Consider the following 27,085-nt stretch of genomic DNA (forward strand, 5'->3'; position numbering starts at 1 on the left):
GGGTGGGGTTAAAAAATTGTTTTGGTAGGTAAGGATCCAACTCGAACCAAAGTTGTAAATTAAAGTGTGGATAAAAAAAAACGTGCACTGTTAACGATTGCCCCACCGCGAGATGCTAACGGAAACATGTTTGAATTTATTTAATTACTTGGATTTGGCTGGGGCCGTTTTTAGGAGTTAATGAGGTCATTTTTGACTGCGGGATAGTATCATTTACTGCGGGGACGCTTCCCAAGATGTTATAGGAAAAAGATTAGCCCACATGCGGCGAGCGACAAATGTTGAATATTTATCTTCCCGAAATCGAGCAAATTAAATAGACAGGCGAGCTTCGTTGTTAACTGTGAGATATTACGATTTATATGTGATATAAAAAGTTGTGAACCGACCGACTGCTTCTCTGAAAAAAGCCTTTTGTAGACATACAGAAAAAGCGAACACACCTACAAACATACATACATTTTCGCTTTTATATTTATAGATGATAGGTTATGAAAAGGGGGGGTTGCAAAGAGATAGCTTCGAATTTTGGGGTATCAAAACCAAAGCAAAATATGATGTAAGTAAAAATAAAATAGATAAACCCCATAATTTATCATACCATACCTGTTCACACTAAAACACTTATCACAATATTCTGTGGATCTATATTAAAAAACCTTGTTAAACTTTGTGACATATTTCCATTCTATGGAGGTCAGGCGCGAACGAACACCCCATAATTTTATTATACCATATTTCTTCAAACGGAAACATAATTATCAAAGTATACTTACACAGATAGATATGAAACGTCTTTATTAAAGTTTGTGCTATTTCCATTCCATGGAGGCCAGGCGTGAACGCAGACCCCACAATTTTATTATACCATCCCTATTTAAGTTAAAACATACTTATCAAAGTATTCTTAGTTATATCTATATCAAAAACACTTGTAAACGTTTTTTTTTTTTTAATTTTTTATTTCCATACTTTGTGGACCAGGCGCAAACGCAGACCCCACAATTTTAATGAACCACCGTTCTGCCAGATCAAACATACCCATTCCTGTGTCCTGATACATCTTCTATCATTATATGTAATCAGTTTTTAAAACAGTCAACCATATAGGAGCCTATTCGTGACCAGACACACACACAAACACACACACATTCAGCTTTATATATATATATATATATATATATATATATATATATATATATATATATATATACACATATATAATATTATGATTCTTTGATGGGTATAGAATTTATATAATGAAATCATGAAGGGAAGACTTAAATTCATGATTAAAAACGTTTAAAATAAAGTTAGCGGGGTGAAGAGAAAAAAAAATAGGTGGGTCAGCTGATCGGTTTCGCCCTCGCTTTATCAAAGCTGTATCGAGGGATTTGTTTTGGAGAAAAAAAAACACGAATGGGAATTGAAAATATGTACAAATAAAATCACATTGTATTACGTTATGTATGGAAAAATGTGGAAATCGTTTAAATACAGCAACGCTGTATTACTCAAAGATCCTAGAGACTAATCATACTCAAACTTAAGAGGCATTCCTTCTGTTTACAGAGAAAAAGCCTTCTCAACCGAACGTGAACGGTCTCCAAGATCTTTAAATGAAATAATGAGTGAGCACGACTCAGGATTGAAAAAGAATTCATGCTAAAATTCGCTGCACACGACAGGTTTTTTATAAGATGGTCAGTAATTGAAGACCCGTATATATTAGCAATTACGTCTGTTGTTTGGTATGTCCCATTTCTGATTTTGGTAGGTACACGAGGCTTGTTGTCCCTATAAGCACCTATAGTTTTTTCTTCAATATCTTTAGTAAGATCATATAATATGTAAAGACCTACTAAATTTGCATTGCTTTATTCTTTCTATGCTTAATATTTTAAATACTTAATGTCATTTGATATTGTATATTTTTAATGTATCTTGTATTTTATATTTTATCTTCAGTTATCTCTGCTAAAAGAATATATTTTTTATTTAGTTTTTATTTATTTATTCATTATTTTATCACCCTTTTCTTTTATTTTTATTATTTTATTTTTGTCATTTTATTTTATTTTGATTTTTATTCCTTCTTTTCTGTCACTCTCTCAGCGCTTTGGTAGTAACTTTAATGTTGTAAAATTGTTAGTATATTACTGACTATACATGAATTTGCATAGGTGTATATATTTTAGGTGTATATTTTTTTTATCTATGGAGCATATTATAAATTTTATTATGTCATTATTATTTTACTAATGTATTTTATTTCATTAAATCTATGTCTATTTTAACTTTATAGCATAATATTAAAATATTTATAGCTTTTAAACAATCTTAAATTATCTATATTAATCTTTACTTTTGCTCCTTAGGTTTTCTATAAATTTCTTATTAATTTAATAATTTTTATTCTTAATTGATTGAATTTTTAATAATTTATCTTTGTTTAACTTTATTTTTACTCCTTAATTTTCTTTGATTTCATTTTTATAAGATAAATTATCGATAAAAATCTAAATAATTATAAAAACACATCAATGATTTAAACAAGTTCCATGTCATGGATGTGAGAGAGAGAGAGAGAGAGAGAGAGAGAGAGAGAGAGAGAGAGAGAGAGAGAGAGTTAACAAAGTGCAAAGTTTTAAATTTATATATTTGCTAACTTGTATTGAATGTGCATGTCATCATTGATCACTTTTCCAAATCTCTCTTTACACTTTTCTTTTTCCTATGATGCCACTCCCCTTTTCTTGTATCTCACTTTCGTTCTCACACTTTTGATTCATAGTCATCTGACCTTTTGAACTCTCCAACACATTTTCTTCTATATTCTACTAGTTTATTTGTGCTTGCATTTTACCTGAATATATTACGTAATATGTTTGACATGTGATTTCCTCACCAAATTGAATTTTTATTTTTTTACCTGAATTAATTTCATAATCAAAATAGGATTTCAAAATGAGTCAAAGAAGAAACAATTTCCATAAAAAATACAAAACAAATTGTATTTGTCTTTCTTTTTTCAATTTACAGATGATTAATTCTATGCTGTCCATCCCGAGAATGTCTTTGAAGAATTCACTTATTTTTGTATTGGTGGTGTCCTTCTGTGTATGGCTAGTGGAGGCACATGAACCTGCTTCCCATCTTCAAATTATTAGGGATCTCCCTAATTCAATGAGGAAAGATATTCCGATTCCCATGGTCATCCGAAGCAACTATAAGGTAAATCTACACTAGCTTTTCTTTCTGCAAAAGAAAATATATTCACATGTATAAGAATATTCTTTTTGTTCTGTAAACAATTGGACAGACATTTGTTGAATGATGTGTTTCCCAATAAGAACTAATTTCACACATATTTTAGCTGAGGACAACTTTATATTCAACTGAATATAAATAAAGATACCCTCAGCTAAAATATGGATAGATATACAGAAATTGATTTCATAAAAAGAATTAAAATAAATTCTAGCTTCCTGCAACAATCACCATGTATATTAATTTTCTGACATGTCTACTAAAACCCTACCGTCATCTTTTAAAATCATTAAAAAATTCAAGAAGAATTATTTAATGATTTGGTTTACATGAAATGCTCACATCTATACTTATATATATAGGACAGAATGGGGACACAACAAACACACTTTGAATAAGTTTCTGCTTGTTTGCTTCCAAGACATTTTCCTCAGAACTTTCACATTACTTTTTGATTGTTTCATAGTAAAATAAGATCACAAAAAAACATCTGATATTGAAATTTTCTACTTTTTTCCTTTGCTTCAACCAATTGTAAAACGTTTTTGTGATCAGGAATGTAAGTCATCAGGAATGTAAGTCATCCACTTTTTAATAAAGTTATGCTACTCATGTTAAATTTACACTCTACACATTTCGAAATTGCCAAAGAAAATATTTGCCATTTTAGTTGTATTTAACTTATGATAACATTTTCATCAAATCAGTAAATATAACTAATAATAATTTTGTTAAACATATGCCCAAATATTTTCTTAGACAGTATAACATTGGATGTGGAAATTTACGTGGACGCATCATCTTTGTAATTTTTTTGTTAAAATTGAACATCAAAGTGGTATTCTTTATAATCCTTTCTCTTTGTAATATTTCTACTTTGAAAATAAACTATAAGCTAGTCTATTTCTTAAAAATATTTACGGTTGACTATTAACAAAAAACTAGACAAGACAGATTCAACAACTAGATCATTCGTATTGATGAAAGATTTTAATAGCTTCAACAAGTTGTATGGTAGTAAAGATACAAATAAAAGAGGAGAAATAATTTTTGGATGAGAATCAGTTATGTATAAAAACTGGACTAACACATATCTGCACCCAGCAACTGTTATATAATCAACTATTTAACAATATGCAGCTCATTATTTACATAGATTATTAATAGGGCAAAAAATGTGGAGGCAACTTTTACCATGTTATTCTAGAAGGGAAGGACTTTGAAAACAATTAAAAGAAAATGATGAAATCTTGTAGTACTGTATTGTATTGGTATCATGTCCCAGAAATGTTGCATACGAATCTGTTGGAAACAAAAAAGGGACAATGAAGCTATAATATATATATATATATATATATATATATATATATATATATATATATAATCTGCTAGCAGTTCAGCCCGGCTTTGCTCAGACCCTATTTACTGTTCATAACTTTATGTGCATATATATATATATATATATATATATATTAAAAAGTTTGACTCATGTCTAGGTAACCTACTTCTAAAATTTCAAGTGTTTAAACCTAAAATTGGCAGAGGAGTTGATAGAGTCGGCAAAAGTCAACTCTTTCAACCTAGACCACTTGGCAGCTAAATTATCGCCCAAAAATTGATTTAAAAAGCTTGCCCTATGTCTGAATACTCTTTATGTAAAATTTCAAATGTTTATCCCAAAAATTGGCTGAGTAATTTGGTAGAGACCGTAGAGGTCAATTTGTTTTTAACTTTGCCCCCAATTATGACCCCTTACCATTTACCATTATTGTTTTGGGCTCAAATTATTAAGTTAGATCCATGTCCAAAGAACCTACATCTAAAATTTCAAGTGTTTAGACCCAAAAGTTCTCAAAGGTCAAATCGTTGAACTTTGACTCCTTAACAGCCAAATTATTAGCCGAAAACCGATTAAAAAAGTTTTCCCAAATTTCAGTACCCCTTATGTCAAATATTTGGTAAGGAAGTGTACACACACACACATTTTCACTTTATATAGATATATAGCTTGATGCTTTCTTCTTGTTTTCAAATAAAAAGTTGTATTGTGGCTGAAAGATGGATTTTTATGTAACATTTGTGGGGTATGATGCGAGTTGAACAGGTTAAAGATGAGGCAAAATTAAATGTATCAATAATTCACAAATCTGTCATTGAAATATCCGTCTTTGCTTGCAAAACAATAACCAACAATAATACTTGACCTAGTTAAATACTTAAAAACAAAAATCACCCAGTTACATACCAAAGAAAATTTAGAAATAATATGATTTAATCAAAACCATTGGAAAAAAAAAAAAGAAACCTGTAATTTTTACAGGCAGCAAGTCAGTACTAACTACACTGCAATATAGAAAACAAATAATCCATTAAGAATTGAAATAAACACCAACAACAAGGAAGGGGTCTTTTACTGAGTACTTAGCCATATTGGTGTACATTCAAACCACAGAGCCGACCCAACAGAAAAAAAAGAAGCAGAATTGAAGCCTACAAAGTAGAAAATTCCCGCCACAGATTTAAAAGCAACAATTAACTAATATCAAATACATGGCAAGAAATGTGGAAATCTTACATCAGCAATAAATTTGATATAATAAAGAACAGAAAGAAGAAAAGTATGCTGATCCTACTACAATTATCGAAAATGAACAAGTGATATTATTAAGACTTTATATAAGACACACAAAGAAAACAGCTCCAATTTGATAACATGCCAGGAGGCTTAAATGATATATATTGACAAAATGTCTGGAGCTAGAACAGATTCAACAGATATATTACAAAGAAACAAGCATGAGGCAGGTACCTCTAGATGAATCCACATAAAATATTTGATGATTTAAAAGAAGCTAGTGTTTACAACTATCTCACAGAAGGGATAATTTTTGTACTCTTTGAAGGGTTGATTATGCTGTAAGACAATCAAAGAAGACATAAATATTTAAAGAGATTAAGAACTTGAAGCACATTTTTTTTTTTACTAGAATGCCTGCATTAAATGACACACACACATATATATATATATATATATATATATATATATATATATATATAACAAGCAAGTAAAGTAATAAGCTAAAACCAACAAAAAAAAATAGCCATGAACAGTGTGGTCAGAAGCTAAGAATGAAAAAGACTTGTAAGCTCCCCTTCCTACCACGAGACCAAATATGCAGCGGCAGACATCACATCTCGCCAAAGGGCCATAATTATACCTCTGATAACTCAGGTCCAGGGTAAAGATGTTGACAACCCCAGAAACTTCCCAGACGCCTTCCTAGTAACAAAATTTGTGAGGAAGGGCTAAGAGGGCCCGAACAAAAGCCCTCTGGAGAATAATAGACAGCAAGGGGGACGATCCCGGACCTGAAAATGGTGGAAGAGGGGCATGACTCCCTGTCTCAGCTAGAGCCCCGTTGTGAAGGGAGGGTCCCCAGGTACATCCACCCTTCGTTTTATAAGGTCCTGAAACTCACAAAAGGGAATAAATCCGAGAAAGTAGAATCTCCACTCCCGTTGCACCTTCTCTCCTGCCAGATCTGAAATCTCCCCAGCACCAAAAGATGACGCTCGTTTTGTAGTTTCCAGCTTCATGCGCACAAGAGATTATGCAAGAATGCACATAATAAAATGCTGGCTGCCATCTTTGTTTTTCCTTTTCTTGGCCTGAACTCACTTGTTGCACACCCACAGTAAGACTTCTGTTTTTCTAAGCTTCTGACCACAAACAGTAATAAGCCCAAGCAGAATATTTAGTCAGGAATGAAATATAGGAAAGAAAAATGTGCACTTCATGTGATGATGGAAAACTCAAAACAAAAAGTATGGCAACTGAATCAAGAACCGGAACACTTAACAAAGCAATAGTTATAGACATCTGGCCATTCTGGAGTCTACACTATCAAACAATCAAAGCTGAAAGAGATAATAAAAAAGAATACCTGAGAAAAAAATCTCAATAAAGCTAATAGAAAGAATAAAAACCATGGCCGTACTATTAGTGAAATTCTAGAGATTTTTCATAAACTCCAGTTTATAAAAAATCTCTAGAATATATTTATTGACAAAATGTCTGGAGCTAGAACAGATTCAAGTAAAGAAGAACTCCATAATGTGGATCAAAGAAACAAAAAATTGATGACTGAACATTGAGGATACAATCTCAAAATAATGTTGACATATTTCTAAATAAAAATGAAAAGAAGAGAAAAAGGATTTGTAGGTATTGAAGATTGTATTTTACATTTTCTAGTCTTTTAATTCTATGCAATTATGCATAGATTGATTACCAGCAACAAAACTGCAACAAGAGGAACAGTTCAATGATACATAAAACAAGAGGCTGAGGAAAATTAAGAAATGAATTGTATATGAGAAAACACTTTATTTCTTTCGCTTTTTTCTCTCTCATATCCTTTGCACCCTTCCCCCTCTCACATGTGTCCCCCTCTCATATCTCCCTTTCATCTCTCATCTCTTAATCACTTTCTCTCACTCAATTTCTTTCTCTTTTTCAATCTTTTCTCTCAATGTGTTTGCTTCTCTCATATATCTCTCATCACTCTCTCATGTTTTTGCTCTTTTTATCTCTCACATTTTCTCTCGTTTTTCTGTCAGACTTTTTTTTCTTTCACCTACTACTCCTCTTTCTTTCTCTCACACACACACTTTTTCACACTCATTCTCACACAATTTTTCTCTCTCTCACACACACAATTCCCCCCTCTCTCTCCTTCACACACTTTTCCTCTCTTTCTTTTACAGACTTTTCCTTCTCTATTTTGACACACTCTTACTTTCTCTCCTTCACACACTCCAGCTTTCTGTTTCCCAACAAAGTTTTTATCTTCACTAGTCCTAGAAACTTACTCCTCCTCAACCAACCCCACTTCTTTTATACCATCTCCTTTTCTGCTGGAAACAAGGAATCCACTACCTTATTTTGACTGATGTTTAAAGTTTTAGCCTTATTCACTATCACATCTCTACGTTAGCATGTTCACGAAGACATATACAAACAATTGGCCTCCACTTGTGTCAGTAGGGTAAGTTTCTGACAGAACAATTTTGTTTTTGTTTTGTTTTTTTTCATAAACAATTGGCAGTTTTAAATTATTTATTTTTACATATTTCACATTGGCTTTAATCCCAGTCTCAATCATTATAGGATGAATAATAATATACTGAGTTTTCTTTTTGATAATTCTTTGACTAAAACATGAAAATTGTGTGATTTTTTTTTTTTTTTTTTTTTACACTGTTACACTTCTCATTTTAATGTTTATCTTACAGATTTTTTCATTCTTGTTTTAGCATTTCTACTTATTATAAGGGCACAGCCACCTGATAAACTGCATATATTCTCATTTAATGTTACAAGCATAAATTCCATCCAGATTCTCAATTATTAAGAAAAATGAATATTAGATGAGAAAATAAAAAGTTTTTCGTCTGGAATAGGAATTACCACAATATTGCTGAGTATAATAAACAAGTTTCTCTGCATGTCTTCAACTATGTTTCATTTCCGTACATCTTTACACAGCGTATACATAGCTAATGAACTCTTTCCTTGGCCAATAATGGTAATTCTCTGCTGATCTGTAATAGCAGAAATTCCTTAGACTTACTCTATTCACTCCTAACTCTTGAAATCAGACTCGCACCTGCTCCAGATAACAACATTTGTGTGCAACATTAATAGCTTTGCTATCCAGATATATGTTGTTCATATCTGAGTTTTCATCTTCATTATCTTATGCTTCTTGCAAATAAACTGGTTATTTTCTCTCAACATACGAACAATTCAACTGCACTTCTTCTGTACACCCCTAAATTGCACCCAACTCCCATAATAAAATACAGTTTTTTTTTTAATAAAGATACTTCTGTTGCATTTGTCTCAGACTATCCTTCAGCTAATATTCATGTCTGTGGAGACTTTAATGTTCACAATGTGGAATGGTTAACTCACTCAAACAAGCCCGATGATGAGGGGAGGTTCTGTCATGATTTCACAAACCCACCCGTGTGCCCGATACTGACGGCGAGTATGCAAGTCTCCTAGACCATTTTCTTACAATTTGCCCCGAACTATGTTCAGCTTCCGTTCTGTCTCCACTTGGATCTTCCGACCACTCTGTTGTATCTGACTGGCATAGCTTCTGTACATTTATATCAGATCTACCTCTGTGTTCCATGTTTAAAAAGGATGTGTACTCTCTAGTATCAGACCTGACGGAATGGTTATTTGTAGGTATAGACCATTTCATATCCTCAAAAAAATTCCAGCAAAAACCTAACAGCCAGCTGTGGTTCTCTCCAGAATGTGCTGCTGCCATTGCACACAGAAATCACTTTTTTCACTGCTTTCAATGTAATAGACGTATTGAGACTAAAGCCTCTTTCAGGACTGCCAGCAACCACTGTAAAAAAAGTAATACAGAACGCAAGAGAGGTATATGCTCAGTCCGTCAAATCCAAAGTAGCTGAGCAGCGGCTTGCTTCCCACCAGTTTTGGCAAATAGCAAACAGAATCCTGAACAGAAAAGTGTGCTCTATCCAGACTATCATCAATGGACCTGAGGTAATCTCGTCAGCATCAGACAAAGCCAAACTCTTTGCCAAGAACTTTGTAGCTAAATCTACCCTTTGCGACCAAGGCTACCAACCTCCAGTATTTCCTCCTGTATCAGAAAACACGCTATGTGATATACAAATATCTGTACGTGATGTTGCCAAGCTAATCAAAAACCTTGATTCCAGTAAAGCAATCGGCCCTGACAGTATTCCAATTATAGTACTCAAGACTTCAACCAGAAGTAGCACCCAGCCTTACAAAACTGTTTAAACGTTGTCTTAAGGAGAATTCCTTCCTATCAACCTGGAAAATCTCATCAGTATGCCCTGTATTTAAGAATTCAGGTGATTGGTCATCTCCCTCTCAGTACAGGCCAATAAGTCTCCTGTGTGTCATGAGTAAGTTGCTGGAATCTGTGTTAAACAGAGAAGTAGTCAACCATCTCAGCAAAAATAACCTTCTTAGTGACACACAATATGGTTTCCCTTCTGCTAGATCTACAGCAGATTTGCTTACAGTTATATCTCATAGGATTAGCAAATCTCTCGGCGGAAGCTACCTTTCTAGGGCAATTGCTCTTGACATATCAAAGGCCTTTGATAGAGTATGGCATAAAGGTTTACTTCACAAGATCTCTAGCTATGGCATAGCTGGAAAAGTCTTCTCAATTATTAAATCATTTCTCTCTGATAGGTTCATAAGAGTAGTGGTTGATGGGCAGAAATTAGAAGCTCTCAGTATTAATGCTGGAGTTCCTCAGGGGGTCAATCCTGGGCCCAACTCTCTTCCTGATCTACATTAATGATCTCCCAAATCACATCCTTACATCATTCATAGACATTTATGCTGATGACACTACTATCTATGGTAGCACACCTAAGACCGTAAACAACCAAGTTCTCTCTAATTCTCTCTCCTCTGATCTTAAGCAAGTGGTTCAATGGGGAAAGAGGTGTTATGATGTTATGATTTAGATCTCGTTTTGACTTGGGGACGCCGTCATACTGTCTGCCACGTGTCACCGTGACGACCACCACTCAAGTTTCATGATTCCTGACCGCTTTGAGGAGAAACTGACTACGTAGGGATTCACGCTACGATCGCTACCATGGCACCAAAGTCGAGGCACATGATCATGGTTACCTCCACAAAATTACGGGCAAAACGCTTAGATGCCTTACACACCGTAGCGAAAACAACAACCCAAAAGAAACACAGTTTTCTCGACATGGAGGCAATTTCTTCATCACTAACCGTTTGTCTACAACTACGTCCGCGTGCTTGCTATATTTAGCGAAGCCAAGGAAAAGACAGCAGAAGGACCACCAGCCTCGCCATCACCACAACGCTACGGCTGTCGCGACCAATGCTACTACTACTACAACGAAGGCTTCGGCGCGCCTTCTAACAACAACAACTATCGCTATTGACACACGATTATAACCAGCACTGCTGCTACTACCATTACCAACGAAGGCTTCGTCGCGCCTTCTAACAACAACAACTATCGCTATTGACACACGATTATAACCAGCACTGCTGCTACTACCATTACCAACGAAGGCTTCGTCGCGCCTTCTAACAACAACAACTATCGCTATTGACACACGATTATAACCAGCACTGCTGCTACTACCATTACCAACGAAGGCTTCGTCGCGCCTTCTAACAACAACAACTATCGCTATTGACACACGATTATAACCAGCACTGCTGCTACTACCATTACCAACGAAGGTTTCGTCGCGCCTTCTAACAACAACAACTATCGCTATTGACACACGATTATAACCAGCACTGCTGCTACTACCATTACCAACGAAGGCTTCGTCGCGCCCTCTAACAACAACAACTATCGCTATTGACACACGATTATAACCAGACCAGCACTGCTGCTACTACTATTACGAACGAAGGTTTCGTCGTGCCTTATAACCACAATAACAACAACTAACAACAATCTGCCATCTTCACCCCAAGGACAGCTCGTTATTATTCTGTGTTATTTATTAGAAAATAAATTGTTGAGTTCGTTCAAATCTTAATCCTGTGTTGTCTATTCTTTTTGCTTGTCACCATACGCTTCGTAACATAACAACTGGTGTCAGAAGCGTGCGACAGGTAGAATGGACTACTCAGGGTGCACCCGTAACGAACTTCTCAGTTTTATCAGAGACCAGAAATCGGCACTCCTCCAGCTAAAATCGAGTACATCACGACCAGACGAGGCCCTTATCCTCGAAATAAAAGCGGACCTAGAGATTATGCTCTCCACCCTCAAATCGACCACCTTAAACGACACGCCCAAAGCCGATAATAACGACTACAATCTGATGATCAGATTACAGGCCATACACGATTCGGTAAAGGACATAAAAAAGTTCAACCCCGGGAACGATGTTAACCGCTTCATCACGGATGTAAACAAAACATACATGATACATGTCAAGCCGGAAATCAGTACACACCCTAGTATCGAAAAAGAGTTTGTCAGAATCTGCAAACAGCTTCTGAACGAAGGGATATTCCAGCAAATGACGGACTCCCAACACGACACATCTACCTTCGAGCAACTCAAAGCATACCTCATAACGACCCACGGCAGCCAAATGACAAACTTCCAGCACCTCAGCCGGGCTTGGGATTTGCAGCGTCGAGATGGGGAGAGATTGACAGATTTCGCCGGCCGACTGGAAAACACGATTAGAGAGGCAAAATTTAAGTCGGACCACTCACGGGAAATACCTGCAGATACTGTCTTCTCTCTCATGGGTGCAATGTTAATGAGTGAGAAGGTGAAAGCCTGGACACCGAGCTTATACCCACACATCGTCAAAACAATGGATAAGCATTATACGGCGGGTGGGATAGCTAGTGATGTACAGCGGTACACTGACTGTGGTGTCAAAACGGACGATGAAATCAATGATAGTCCCATCGCGTACTACGCAAACAGGCCACAACGATCTGATCAAAGGACCAGGCGAACTGAACACAATGTGAACAGGCAAACTCTCTGCCCACAGGCAAGGAAAGATACCACAACACTGCGCAACACCAAACCCACTGGCACTCGCGGCCATTTTCAGATGCGCAGGGATGATGAACACAATCAGGATGCTGAGATCTGCCAAAACTACATGAAAGGCTATGCATGCTTCCATGGACGCAACTGTCGATACTGGCACCCACCTCGTGCCCAGGCATATATCGCAACAGACGACAAGGATATGCCACCGGAAGATACTCTCCCCACTACCATGGCCGAGGATTTTCAATACGGACCAGGCGAGATGTGATGGCTCACCCCGTGGTCCAACAGACTCACCATCACATATTTAACTTTCATCAACACTCGGCGCAGAAGTCACCTTTCGTCAACACACATTTCATGATCGAGGGAGCTACGTTCTCGGACATATCTATGTTGGACTCAGGCTGCTCCACTTGCATTATGCCAGTGTCTCGAATACCTGAAGAGGTCAGACGTCAAATAACACCATCCAACGTGCATGTGAGAGGCATAAACGGCAGCATCCATATCCTTGGCGAACTTAATTGTGGCATCGCCATCGGCAACCACGATTCACCCAGGTTCGACGGGATCAACATGCTGATAACATCCGCTATATCTCCAATCCTGATCGGCCAAAGCATCCTTGGTCACAGCACACTAGACTCCTACACAATCGACCACCAAAAATCAACGATCGAATTCAGACGCACGCTCGCGTCCACTCCGATAACTCACACGGCAGCAATACTACCAGCTCTTACACAGAAGATACCAGCTGATGATACCACATTTGGAGCCCACACCATCGATCATTCCACTAGACTCACACAGCCCAGCCCCAAGACACTAAATGAAAAACTACACTGGCTACAGAGTAATGTGGGTGTGGCATTGCCCAACCATCCAAACCGCGACGAACTGGAGGCCACAGCAGACTTAATCATCCGCTTCGCCGACATCATGGGTACCGAAAAGGGAGAAAAGGGTACCTTCATCAGACCAGTTCGAATACCAACCAATGGCCAATCCCGCTGTCAGAAGCAACACCCAATCGCCCAGGCTCTCGAGGCTGACGTCGATGCTGAAATCATGCACATGGCCGCCAGAGAGATCATCGAACCATGCAAGGACCCCAAGGGTTTTAATAGCCCTGTATTTGCCGTTCGCAAGAAGAACGGGGCAATCCGGGTAGTTGCCAACTTCAAAGCAACACTCAACAAGGTCCTAGTCGATCTCGACCCCTACCCCATACCTACGATTGACCACCTGTTCCACAGAATCGGCGAAGGAAATAAATATTTTGCATCCCTTGATCTTCGCAGTGGCTATTGGCAGATCGCTATCGACGAGCGTGATCGACACAAAACTGCATTCACATGGAAGGGCAAATGCTACCAATACACACGACTCGCCTTTGGTCTCACATCTGCCGGACAAATCTTCTCCCGCTGCATAGCTGAAGCCTTGGCCACTGTTACATCTCGCACCAACATATCCTCGTACATTGACGACAACCTAGTCCACGCCAAAACATTTGAAGGATACATACTGGCACTGGAGCAACTATTCACCGCCCTACGTAAATTTGGACTAAAATTGAATCCGGATAAATGTACCTTCCTCGCGAACGAAGCAAAATTCCTCGGTCGCATCGTAAATAGCAAGGGTTTCAAGGCCGACCCCGAATACGTCCGCGCCATCATGGAAATGAAGCCTCCAACAACAAAAAAGGAACTGCAAGGCCTCATAGGTCGTTTAGTGTGGATACGGCAATTCCTGGAGACACGGGTACAGGAACAAATCAGGTCGGACACATTTTCCAGCATCATGACCCCCATCCATGAACTGAATAGGGCTGGCAAACCATTTGCATGGACTGAGCAGGCGGACAAGGCCTTTAATAAGATAAAGAAACGACTGTCCTCGCCTCCTGTCATTTCATTCCCTGATTTTGATCAACTCTTCACGCTCACCACTGATGCGAGTGACACCGCATGTGGGGCCATCCTAATGCAAGAAGATGACAGGGGAAAGAAGAAGATCATAGCAGTCGCTTCACACATATTTAACACCACGGAACAAAACTGGTCCACAACTGAATGCGAGGCATACGCAATAAAGTGGGCCATAGCAAAATTCGACTACTTCCTACACAGCCGCCCCTTCGTCATCTTCACCGACCACAGATCACTAACCTATCTGGATCAGCGGGTATTCAACAATGCCAAAATCCGCAGATGGCAGGAAGAGATCGCATGCTATAAATTCGTCCTGGAATTTGTGGAGGGCGAATCCAATGTCTGGGCCGACATGCTCAGCAGAAGTCATGGCCAAAGAAAAAATAACACACCAGCTGACGCCAACCCTGCAGGCAAAACATTCCGAATCCAGGGTTCGGACCTACGTATTTACATCCCATCCTGGTGTATGGACGAAATTGATGGATCAATGCTCATCCCCGAAGCACACACACCTCAGAACACCCGCCACCACAAGAATATTGTGGATGCGTTCTTTGCCTATCACTCTTCATCGACCATCCCCACAAAATACAATTGTGACCATATCAATATCGCTGCTGAGCAATGCACAGACAACACACTGTCGAGAATCATCAAAACCCTCCAGACGAATAACTCCAGCAAAAACTGTAACATCGACCCCGATGATCATCGGGCCCCCATACTCAACAAATACATCCACCAGTTCTACCTGGAGCCCGGCACATCTGTCTTGATGATTAGGGACAACAATCATTCCCCAAAACTGGTCGTACCATACAAACTCCGTCCCAAGTACCTGCATCAGGCCCATGACTGCATCAATCATTCAGGTATCGCCCGCATGCGCGAGCATCTATCCGGCTACTGGTGGGAATGCAAGGACCATGACATCAGGACGTATGTCAACTCCTGCGAAACATGTGCCAAGCGGAAGGGTAACTATGGCAAACGTAAGGTCTGGCCCACCGGGCACTGCAAACGTGGAGAAAGACCGTTCGAAATCATCTACATTGATTTCGTCACGATGCCAATTTCAAAGGGGAAACGCTACATCCTAACCATGCTGGACAGTTTCAGTAGACACCTTACGGCTGTGCCGTGTTCCAGAGATCGTGCGATCGATGCTGCCCGTGGAATTTACAGTTTCTTCCTTCGACACCGGGAAATACCACGCATTGTTTCATCCGATCGCGGAACCCACTTCACGGGGGAGGTATACAGGATCTTTTGCCAACTCACATCAATCACGCAGGAATTACATTGTGCCTGGCGACCACAAAGCTCAGGTAACATTGAACGACAGCATCGCACGATGAAAAACGCCATATACATGCTGTGCGAAGATAGAGACTGTGAGTGGACCGACGTCCTCGAATCCGTCATCTCATCAATGAATGCTACCATCAACAGTGCCACTGGAGCGTCACCACACTATATAATCACTGGTCGGCAGCCCAACATTGGTTTGCCAAGATTACCCGACAACAGTATCACAAACCCCAGCCCCACGGCTTACGGCATGCAGGTCAATGCCCTGTTAAGACAAGTTCATCGACACGTCGCGCTGGCCAACAATGAAGCTGACCACGCCCAAGACCCAAATTTAGACAAGGACATGAATAAGGAACCAATACAAGTCGGTGACAAGGTACTAATCCACCGGCCTCAATCAGCTATTGCTCACGCATCTCACCTACCATGGATCGGTACCTTCGAAGTGGCCAAGACCAACAGCATGGTGATCCAGATAAAAAATGATGATGGCCAGAGTGAATGGGTTCACCGGGCACATGTCCGCCGATTAATACCACGTCCAAAACATTTGTCCCCCAATCTACCTCCTCTACCCTACCCAACTCGTCAATCTACCGAAGAGACAACGCTTCCACCCAAGGCAGGGGCACACAGAGCGTTGCAGGACCCCATATACGTAGAAACCCCTCGACTACCGTCCGGATACAGATCGGACCTGATTCGGAATCGGTCAACACGAGGCCAGCTTCCTAAACGGTTTAAGGATTTCATCATGGGTTGATTCCATTCACACATGCAACTATTACCGCACTGGACAATTCAAGCCAAAATGAGATCTGGGGGAGCTGTTATGATGTTATGATTTAGATCTCGTTTTGACTTGGGGACGCCGTCATACTGTCTGCCACGTGTCACCGTGACGACCACCACTCAAGTTTCATGATTCCTGACCGCTTTGAGGAGAAACTGACTACGTAGGGATTCACGCTACGATCGCTACCATGGCACCAAAGTCGAGGCACATGATCATGGTTACCTCCACAAAATTACGGGCAAAACGCTTAGATGCCTTACACACCGTAGCGAAAACAACAACCCAAAAGAAACACAGTTTTCTCGACATGGAGGCAATTTCTTCATCACTAACCGTTTGTCTACAACTACGTCCGCGTGCTTGCTATATTTAGCGAAGCCAAGGAAAAGACAGCAGAAGGACCACCAGCCTCGCCATCACCACAACGCTACGGCTGTCGCGACCAATGCTACTACTACTACAACGAAGGCTTCGGCGCGCCTTCTAACAACAACAACTATCGCTATTGACACACGATTATAACCAGCACTGCTGCTACTACCATTACCAACGAAGGCTTCGTCGCGCCTTCTAACAACAACAACTATCGCTATTGACACACGATTATAACCAGCACTGCTGCTACTACCATTACCAACGAAGGCTTCGTCGCGCCTTCTAACAACAACAACTATCGCTATTGACACACGATTATAACCAGCACTGCTGCTACTACCATTACCAACGAAGGCTACGTCGCGCCTTCTATCAACAACAACTATCGCTATTGACACACGATTATAACCAGCACTGCTGCTACTACCATTACCAACGAAGGCTTCGTCGCGCCCTCTAACAACAACAACTATCGCTATTGACACACGATTATAACCAGACCAGCACTGCTGCTACTACTATTACAAACGAAGGTTTCGTCGTGCCTTATAACCACAATAACAACAACTAACAACAATCTGCCATCTTCACCCCAAGGACAGCTCGTTATTATTCTGTGTTATTTATTAGAAAATAAATTGTTGAGTTCGTTCAAATCTTAATCCTGTGTTGTCTATTCTTTTTGCTTGTCACCATACGCTTCGTAACATAACAGAGGTAACTTGTTACTTTTAATGCATCCAAAACCAAGCTTTTATCTTTACATCATTAACGCTCTGATCCCTATCTGGCATCAATTGAAATGAATGGCTCTCATCTTGGGGAGGCCTCATGTTTTGACAAGCTTCTGGGCTTTACTCCTGATCTTAAATGAAACACATACATTAAATCCGTTGCCAAGGCCATTGGAAAAATGGTGGGATTCTTCTATCGATCCAGTAGATATCTCACTGCTGTTGCAATTCTCTATCTATATAAGACCCAGATACATCCAAGGATGGAATACTGTTGCCACATTTGGGCAGGAGCTGCTAGAAAGGACTTATCCTGCCTTGATAGAGTTCAAAATAGACTTTGTAGCCTCGTAGGGGATGTCCTTTTCTCTTTCCTGCAACCTCTTTCTCACAGAAGAGATGTTGCGAGTTTGTCTCTGCTTTATCATTATTTTCATGGCAAGTGCTCGGCTGAGCTCCAATCTATGGTCCCCCCCTCGCCAAACTTTCACAAGAAACACCCGTCTAGCAGAAAATACTATCACTAATTTGCCCCACTCTTTATCTGTGCCTAAACCTAAACGTAGATTTCATGAGCAAAGCTTCTTTCTTAGAACTGCACGCCTATGGAATTGTCTTCCGTTTTCCTGCTTTCCAGCTGACTACAATATGGTTGTCTTCAAGTCTAACGTAAATAACTTTTTGATGAGCCATTTCATATAAGTTAAATAATTTACCGAATTTCCATTACTAACGATTACTATATTGTCCAATTTCTACTGTACACTCTTTAACCCTTATCCTCGAGTGGCCTCTTGGCCTTGATAAGTGGTGATGCCTATGTAAAAAAAAATAAAAAATATAGCACCAGTGGTACTTTGCCCAGCCATTAAACCAGAGTGCATTTCATCTATGCTTACTTGATTGATTTTCTGTCCAATCATTCTTGCAATCATTTTCAGGACTTGATCTACCAAATTTAAACCACTGTAATTACTAAAGTTACCCCTTTACCCTTGTAACAATTTGCAGTTTTTAATAAGTCCTTAGTCTTTTGGAATAACCTTTTCCATGATCTGATTTGACTAATGATCGGTGATCCTTTCAATCTCAGTTTAACCTGCAGTCTTTAACATTTTTTATAACAATGTCTGAGGATCCTGCAGTTTTTATCTTAAGATCATTTATTTCTTAATTCTTATAACTGGAATAGATACTGCTTCTGCATCTTTATGAATTTTAATGGTTTTTTAGTAGGGATAAACTTTCTCTTTACCTTATGATCTTTCTGTAAAATCAAAACAATAATAACCAGTTTCTTCACCAGATATAACTTTCAATTGTGTCCTTTTTCAATACCGGCAGATATTATGACAGTCACAGTTTTATTCACTGATCTTTTTCCTTGTCTTTTTCTCATATGGTACATGTACTTCTATATTTCGCGTATTAGTCCAACACTATTCTCCTTTGATTTGATTTGAAAATCCATAAACTCTGATATATCTGCTACAACATTTCTCTTGAAAAATATCATTATTATTATTAATTATTTTGCCATCTAATTTACTTGTTAAGACACAAGAGAATCTCTTTTTCTCTAAATACTCACAGAGACATTAATATTAGCAAGTGATTGAATCAATGTGAAGTAAGAAGAGGTGAAAAAATGCACAGAAAGCTAAGAGAGAGAAAGAGAGAGAGAGAGAAATTCAGTTAAATATGACTTTCAGCCAAACATAAGTATATCCCAGTAGGGCAGGTCGATTTGCAACTTTTTTCAGAAAATCCACATGGCACTGGTGATGATAGTTGGGATTTGATGTGATAAGAATATATACCAAAAATTAGATTCCTATCTTGAACATAAAATTGAGCATTTAATTTTAAAAATCGCGTAGAAAAATGCTGAAAAATCCTTCATTTTCATAGCATTTTTCACAACACTGACTTTAAAATTTCACTATTTTTATAAAATATTCAATTAAAATTGATATATTTATATGAAATACATTGAAAGAAAAGTATATACATGAATTATAATTTTAATTATGAATCACACCTAACAAAATATCTCAACTTTTACTGCATTGATTAACAAAAATTGTAAAAAAAAAAAGCTAATTTATTAAGATATGCGAAGATGTATTACACAATATAACAACTTGATACAAGTTACAGAACCATGTATTTTTATTATTTTTATTAAACGCAATAATATAAACTGTTATAATAGAACTAAATTTTTCTGTATAATTTCCTTTCAAGGAAAATGAAGGTCTAATTTGCTTGCACAATGACTTTGTAATAATGTGTCTATGTCTTGCTTCCTGCCCATATACAACTTTTTGAGAAAAATCAATCAAATTTGACCCGTGTGTGGTTGCAAAACTGATAGCAGTAATCTTTTCGTTTTTTTTTTTTTTTTTAGTTGTTCACTATTTCTGGAAAAAACAACACAAAAAGAAACAAAATTATTTGAAAATACTTTTTTTTTTTTTTTTAAATATTTTTGCGATGTAATATGAATAAAACTAACTATTGTTTGGGTAAATTAAGAAAGCTAATAAAATTTAATGGATAAATATTTATCTACCTAATGGACAAAATCGTTTGAATGCCCGCTTCTCTCACATCTAATATATCTGAGTTTATAATCGATATTATATTTTCCGGAAGTAGTGCAAAAGCACTATATTTTGAACTGTTTAAAACAGTAATTTGGATTTCAGTTAACTGTTTTGTTCTCTGAATCATATTAAAATATACTGTTGTTGGTTAAAAAAAAATATTGTCGATTTTAATCTCAAACCAACTAACTGCATACACTTGGATGATAAATTTTACCAAAATGTTTAATTTATCATAGTGATTGAGGATAGACAACTCTAGTCCATAAACACATTAATCTTGTGGCTTCCTTGATTCAAGGGCCCAATTTTCTAAGTTAACTTCTCCACAAGAAATGCCAACAGCATACTCAAAAATTCCCTGGTGGAATACCTTTCTTGAATATCCTTTTATTACGGCCACCCACCGCAGGATATATCACTTTGTAAAGTTGAATTAGATGTATTGAAGAGAGAGGATCAACTCAAATCAGAGGCATAATAGTGTTTAGTTTAGACATTTTTAGCTCCGCCTTCGTTAACATGAATTTATCCATAAAGAGATTCATTCTTGCTGTAGCTGTGCCATTTTAAACGAATATTTAGTGTTTAGAGTTTGAAAAACCAGTGGTTTCGCATCTATGTTACTATGCTACTTTTTAATAGTATTTTCAAGTTAAATTTAATTTTTATGAAATTTTTGTTTATTAAATTTTTTGGTGAAAGTACAGAATAGTTACAAATACAACCTCCTTCCCATATTAAGAATGGCTTTCTAAATAACAAAGTTATTTTAGCACAATAACATAAATGCACACATAACGAAAAACCTTTGAAGGAGTTTCCTTATTTACTTGTATTAATCTTTGTGGGTTATCTGATTTTAAAACTATAATTTTAGAAGAAAAACACTGCTTAAAAACAATTACTCCCTAAAAATAAAATAAATTAAAATTTGACACTAATTTTCTGCAAAGTAATTTTTATTAAGTAGAAAAACTTGAAAATTTACGTGGTTATGTTTCGTAAAGAATGTGTAGAATAAAAGTGTATGGACTATATTTTGTATTTTTTGTTGTTTTAATATAAAACTGGAGTATTACCATATTTTAATAAAAATTTCAAATAGAATTTGATGTGAAATATTAGGTTGGTGCAAAAATAATGCTTTTCACGTTCATTTGAACGTCAAAAAATGACATTGTTTTTGTGTCAACCTAATAGAAAAACAAATTAAAAAAGATAAAACGAATATGTTTAAATTCACTGCAGACACTTGAAATATAATAATATATATTTTAAACAAGTCTTTTTCGTTTTTCCTTTCGAAATGATTAAGCTAAAATCGTAACGTTTTCAAATTAAATAATAAACAAACGTTAATTTTCAATATCAATAACGAGCGTGTTTTGCGACGGTGAAATCTAAAATGTTTCCACCCAAAAAAAGTTCCTGAAATGAAAAAAGCGAACTTTGGTTATTATTATTTAAAAAACATAATTTTGCTTTTACACTTAATATTTATTTTATTAATTCATTATCCTCACTCATTTTATTTAAAAATGTAGTTTAAAAATTATTCTAAATAATGATTCTATTTTCTTAACAGTACGGATTGTTTTGACGATGGGACGTTCTTGACAATTCACCGAAAAACTTTTAATCATTTCAATTTTTTAACTTTTAAAGTCATTTCCTCAAGCAAAGATAACGATTTTGAGAAAAATATTTCGTGTAGGTATTTTCTATGTCGAACCCCAACTATCATCACCATTGCCTCACCGGGGTTCCAAAATCGACCTGCCCAGTACTAATGTAAATTTTAGTATGTATTTTGTTATTAAATTATTATGGACTCTCTCTTCAATTTCGACATATGAGCTTCCACCACAACTAAGTCGCTTGAAAATCCACACGGATGATTTGTTTATAGTGGTGAAGCTTTGTGTAGAATTAACCATACTTTTGGCTATTACTGCTAACCTTTATCGGTGCAGTAGAGTAGTCGGTAGACCACAGATTTTTATATCAGAGTTACCTTTTCCTAGATGCATATCTTAACAAAGACTGGGGGTGCATCTCTCCCAATGAATTAATGCACCCTCAGATACCAACCTGGAAATTTCTATGACTCAGTGTGGTACATACGGTGACTAGCCTACCTAATGGTTACCTATCTGGTACTGACCAGGCTCAGCGTTATTTAACTGTGTATTAAAGTTTATATATATATATATATATATATATATAAAGGCATTACGAAAGAAAATGTTGATCAATTCAGATTTAGTATAATAAATTTGAATATCCTAGTTAATCAGTACTGCATTTAGTTAACATTTTTAGTTATATTAAATAAATCCTGGTTTATTCACAGGGAGCAGTGCATTTTCAGGAAGGTGATGAATTTGAAATACTCATCAACATCACGGCACCAACTGTTGAAGATGCATATGCAGTTCATATTGAAATGGTTGAGTATAAGGAAGGTGTACTTCTCCAACTGGTAAGTAAAAATACTATTTGATCCAATTCAAAAAAATATTGCCGTGATAATGATTTCTGAACTTAATGAAAATAAGATTTGTCAGAAAAAAATAAATTTGTCAGAAAAAAAAACAAAAAAAAAACAGAATAATAATGTGTATTTAATTTTTGTGTGGTGGCGTGGTTATAAGCATAGACTGATCTAAGTGTTCAAATTCTATTGCAAGGATTTCATCTCTTCCACCGATACTCGTTCATTAGTGATTATATGTTATTGTGATTATGTTGTTTAGTTAAGAATTGAAACACTGGCAAAAATAAAGAAATGTTTAAACATACATTAATTAATCATTCTGGTATGTTTCAAAGGATAAATCCTTCTAGACTGAGTTAATTTTTCTTTTGTTTGTTATGGAGTTGTATCTAAATCAGGAACTGCATAGTTGCTTTTAAAAAGAAGAAATGTCAAAACAAAGTTGTTGTGAGAGGCCAGTAAATAGAAAATGTGAATGTAAGGCAGAATAAACATTTGTTGCTGCAACAACCGTATGCAATGTAACTGTTATATTCCTAAATACTTAGGAAATAAAGACAAACGTGAGTTACACCGAGTGGTATGTGTAATGGGGTTTATTTATAATACAGAAACGTAAGGCTGCTCGCCTAAGGTAAATAGAAGTACATAGTAACAAGTATGGGGAAGAAAGTCTGATAATCAACACGTAAGACTATCCGTCTTACTGCGACTGCTTGTCTGCCGCTGTCTGCCGCTGTCTGCCAAACAGTCCAATATATATATACAGTTTGTAACCGGTGTATAGCCAGTTATGTTCCTTCACAACAGTAACGAAAGTGTATCATTAAAAAAAAAACAGTATGAAAAAAAAGAAGAAAATGCAAGTTTGAATAAATATTATGTAAGAAGATAGCACTATCCAAAAAGGTCAATGAGAAATCCAGATAAATAAAAGCTTAAGGTGTATTTGAAGACAATTACTTGAATTTTTTTGTTATTTTATGGAAATCGTAATGTTGCATTTCAAAAGGTTTATTTATTGTAATAAAAATGTGTTACATAAACTTAATTTGTCGCATGCTACCCAGTTTGGGTAACATGCAACAATATTTGATAAGAATAAACGAATGTAAATAAGTAAACCAAGTATAATTGCTATAAGAAAAAAAAATATTAGTAGTAACATTAGTCGTAATATAACCAACAGTAAAATGTGTAATAATAGCAGCCTAAAAATATAACACACCTAATAGTTCTCTTGAATCGGCTCATATTATGAATTTCAATATCATCAAAGTAAGAGTTTTTACAATTAATTCCCTATCAAAAGCAAATTGGTGATAAGAGCATAAAATGGATTTGAAACCTGATTAGTTTCGTTTCCACACTTTTTCAATTGCTTTCTCTTCTGTACATAATAGAAAAAAAATAAAATACAAAATGTATATATAAATTTCTCACTTTTCAGAGGGGAAGACATGAAGGTCTTTCTGCTCATCATGATATATTTTATTTCCTTAATCATCTCTATCATTTCGAAAATGGGGGTAAAAGGCCACAGATTTTTCTTTTTTGTCTATAACGTCATAATATCATACCTCTTTTTATTCATTCTGTCAAAAGCACCAACTACATATATACAAAAACTACATATATACACTGGTGCAACCAGATCAGGCTGTCGAAAAATGACTCCCTGACACAAATAACACATTTCTGTTTTTGATTTTTCTTTTTAATTTTTGCACAACTAAAGCATGTTCTGCAAAGCACAAAGCAAAAACAAGCGCCCCCCCCTCCACCTACATTCGTTTTTTTTTTTTTTCGTTTTTTTTTTTGTCATTCCACCCCTACTTCCCTACTGGTTTCCTAACTTAAAAATACTAACCAAAATAATAAAAACAACCAAACTAAAATCCATAAATATGTAAAGAAACAAACAACTGGAGATAAAAAGTTTTTCCAATCGATCAGATTCCACTAGACCCTGTCAGCAGGGCATCAGAATATGCCGATTGCCCCCCCTGCAGAGAGTAGAAGTCCCTCAATGGGGCTACCTGTTGGCCGTAGGTAGCGACCCGTAATACCATTAGGACGGGATCCTGATGGTGTAGAGACTTGAGGTCAGGTTTTAGTACCCCTACTTCCCAACACACCACTTTGGCCCTTACTAGGCTAGACAGGCGGTTGGAAGGGCCCAATCTGATCAATCGGCTGGTCATGTCAAGCCCCACCATATATTGCCCACCCCATGAACCTATCATTAACACAATATGCCTATCCCTTCCCCATAAATAACATCTACTTCCTAATGTATGGTGGAAAGAGGTGGCTGAGTGAAATATCTATGACATGGCTGCAAACCCTTTAAATTACTACATATCTCATAGTAATATCAAAGGAAAATAGGTGCTCATGAAAGATATCATGTAAATCGAGTATATCATCTTTGTATCCTTGTTGAGTCTGGGCGAATGGGTTTCCCCCCAGGCACTTCCCATATAGGGCTCTGAGATGAGTGGGGAGCAAATGTGATGAAAAAAAAAACAATCTTATTTGATTATGGCTTTTATTACGCCCCCCCCCCCCAAAAAAAAGAAGCTTTTCAAATGTTTCTGACATTTCAAGTTCAGAGGACGAACAGAAATGCTCAAAGAATACTCAATATTTTCAGTAATGGAAACACTTGAAAAAAATGAAATAAATAAAATTACACCTTTTACAATGGAAAAAAATTTTCTCTCAAAAAATAAAACCCAAAATGATAAAACGATTGCAAAATAACACCATACTTATCGAATTGAAACAAAAAACACAAGCTAAAGAAATTCTCAAATGGCAAACCTTTAACAATATCAAAATTAAAACTTATCCCCACCCATACCTAAACTCCTCAAAAGGAGTCATTAGATGCAGTGAACTATCAAATTGCTCGACTGAGGAAATTTTATCTAATCTAGCATCCCAAAGTGTTACAGATGTAAAAAGAATAAGAATAAAACGAAATGGAGAAACTATTTTGACAAATACATATATACTCTCCTTTGACTCCACAATTCCCCCAAGTGAGAGTAAAATTGGATACTTAAAAGTAAACGTTGAAAAATACACCCCAAACCCTCTTAGGTGCTACAATTGTCAACAATTTGGACATCACCAATCCAAATGCACTAAATCATCAATCTGTGTAAGATGTGGTGAAAACTCAAAATATAGTGACTGCAAATGCTCAAACTGTAGTGAAACCCATTCAGCTGACTTCAAAGGATGCAAAACATGGCTAAAAGAAAAAGAAATAACAACAATAAAGTACACAAAAATATAACCTTCCCGGAAGCCAGGAAAATTATGAATGCAAGATACTCAGAAGTAACCAAGAATGCCAAAGTAAACACAAATCAAAATTGTCAAAGCTATACAAAAAAATCCTCCAGAAATAAAAACTGAAGAACTATGTGTGGGAGTTGAACACACTCAGCCTAACTCAATTATCGCCCTTTAACTCAGAAGAGCGACCTACCTACGTCACTTCCTGTCTCTCTTATTTCACCCTCTTTTCCGCTGAACGCTCGACCAGTCAAGATGTGACGAACCACCGCTCCGGTGGCAATGGGCCACCACAATGTTCCTGGCTACCGCCAGCCTCTCGCAAGTAATGTTACTCATCTCTCAATGAACTCTTATTCTTCCTATCACTTCCTATATCTCTTTCCTGTATATATTTATGCAAATAAAATGCATTTGTTTCGTTGATATATAACGGTATATTTTCGTCTTCATTATGCAACCTTTCGCCTTTTCAATTTCTCTACCACCAAATACAACCATTTCCCCATTATATACATGGGGACCGGATCGTCTAAAACACGGCAGACCGTCCTGTCCCCAACAGATTGGTAGACCGCCGACGTGATATTTCTTCAAATGGTGACCTAACGAATGCTG

At 36.9% G+C, this 27,085-nt stretch overlaps 1 protein-coding gene across 8 annotated transcripts in view; it reads left to right on the top strand.

Annotated features, from left to right (window-relative positions):
• Positions 1-27,085, top strand: part of LOC145297666 (uncharacterized) — a 1,332,115-nt gene that overhangs the window by 110,019 nt on the left and 1,195,011 nt on the right. For all 8 annotated transcript variants that reach the window (XM_080143840.1, XM_080143841.1, XM_080143838.1 and 5 more), the window contains exons 3-4: positions 3,043-3,234; positions 23,015-23,143. In XM_080143840.1, coding sequence (XP_079999966.1) covers positions 3,043-3,234; positions 23,015-23,143 — 321 coding nt within the window. The remainder of the gene's footprint in view (positions 1-3,042; positions 3,235-23,014; positions 23,144-27,085) is intronic.

The sequence above is a fragment of the Euprymna scolopes genome, chromosome 18 (assembly GCF_053919585.1).
Source record: "Euprymna scolopes isolate OS-2025 chromosome 18, ASM5391958v1, whole genome shotgun sequence".
NCBI lineage: Eukaryota > Metazoa > Mollusca > Cephalopoda > Sepiida > Sepiolidae > Euprymna > Euprymna scolopes.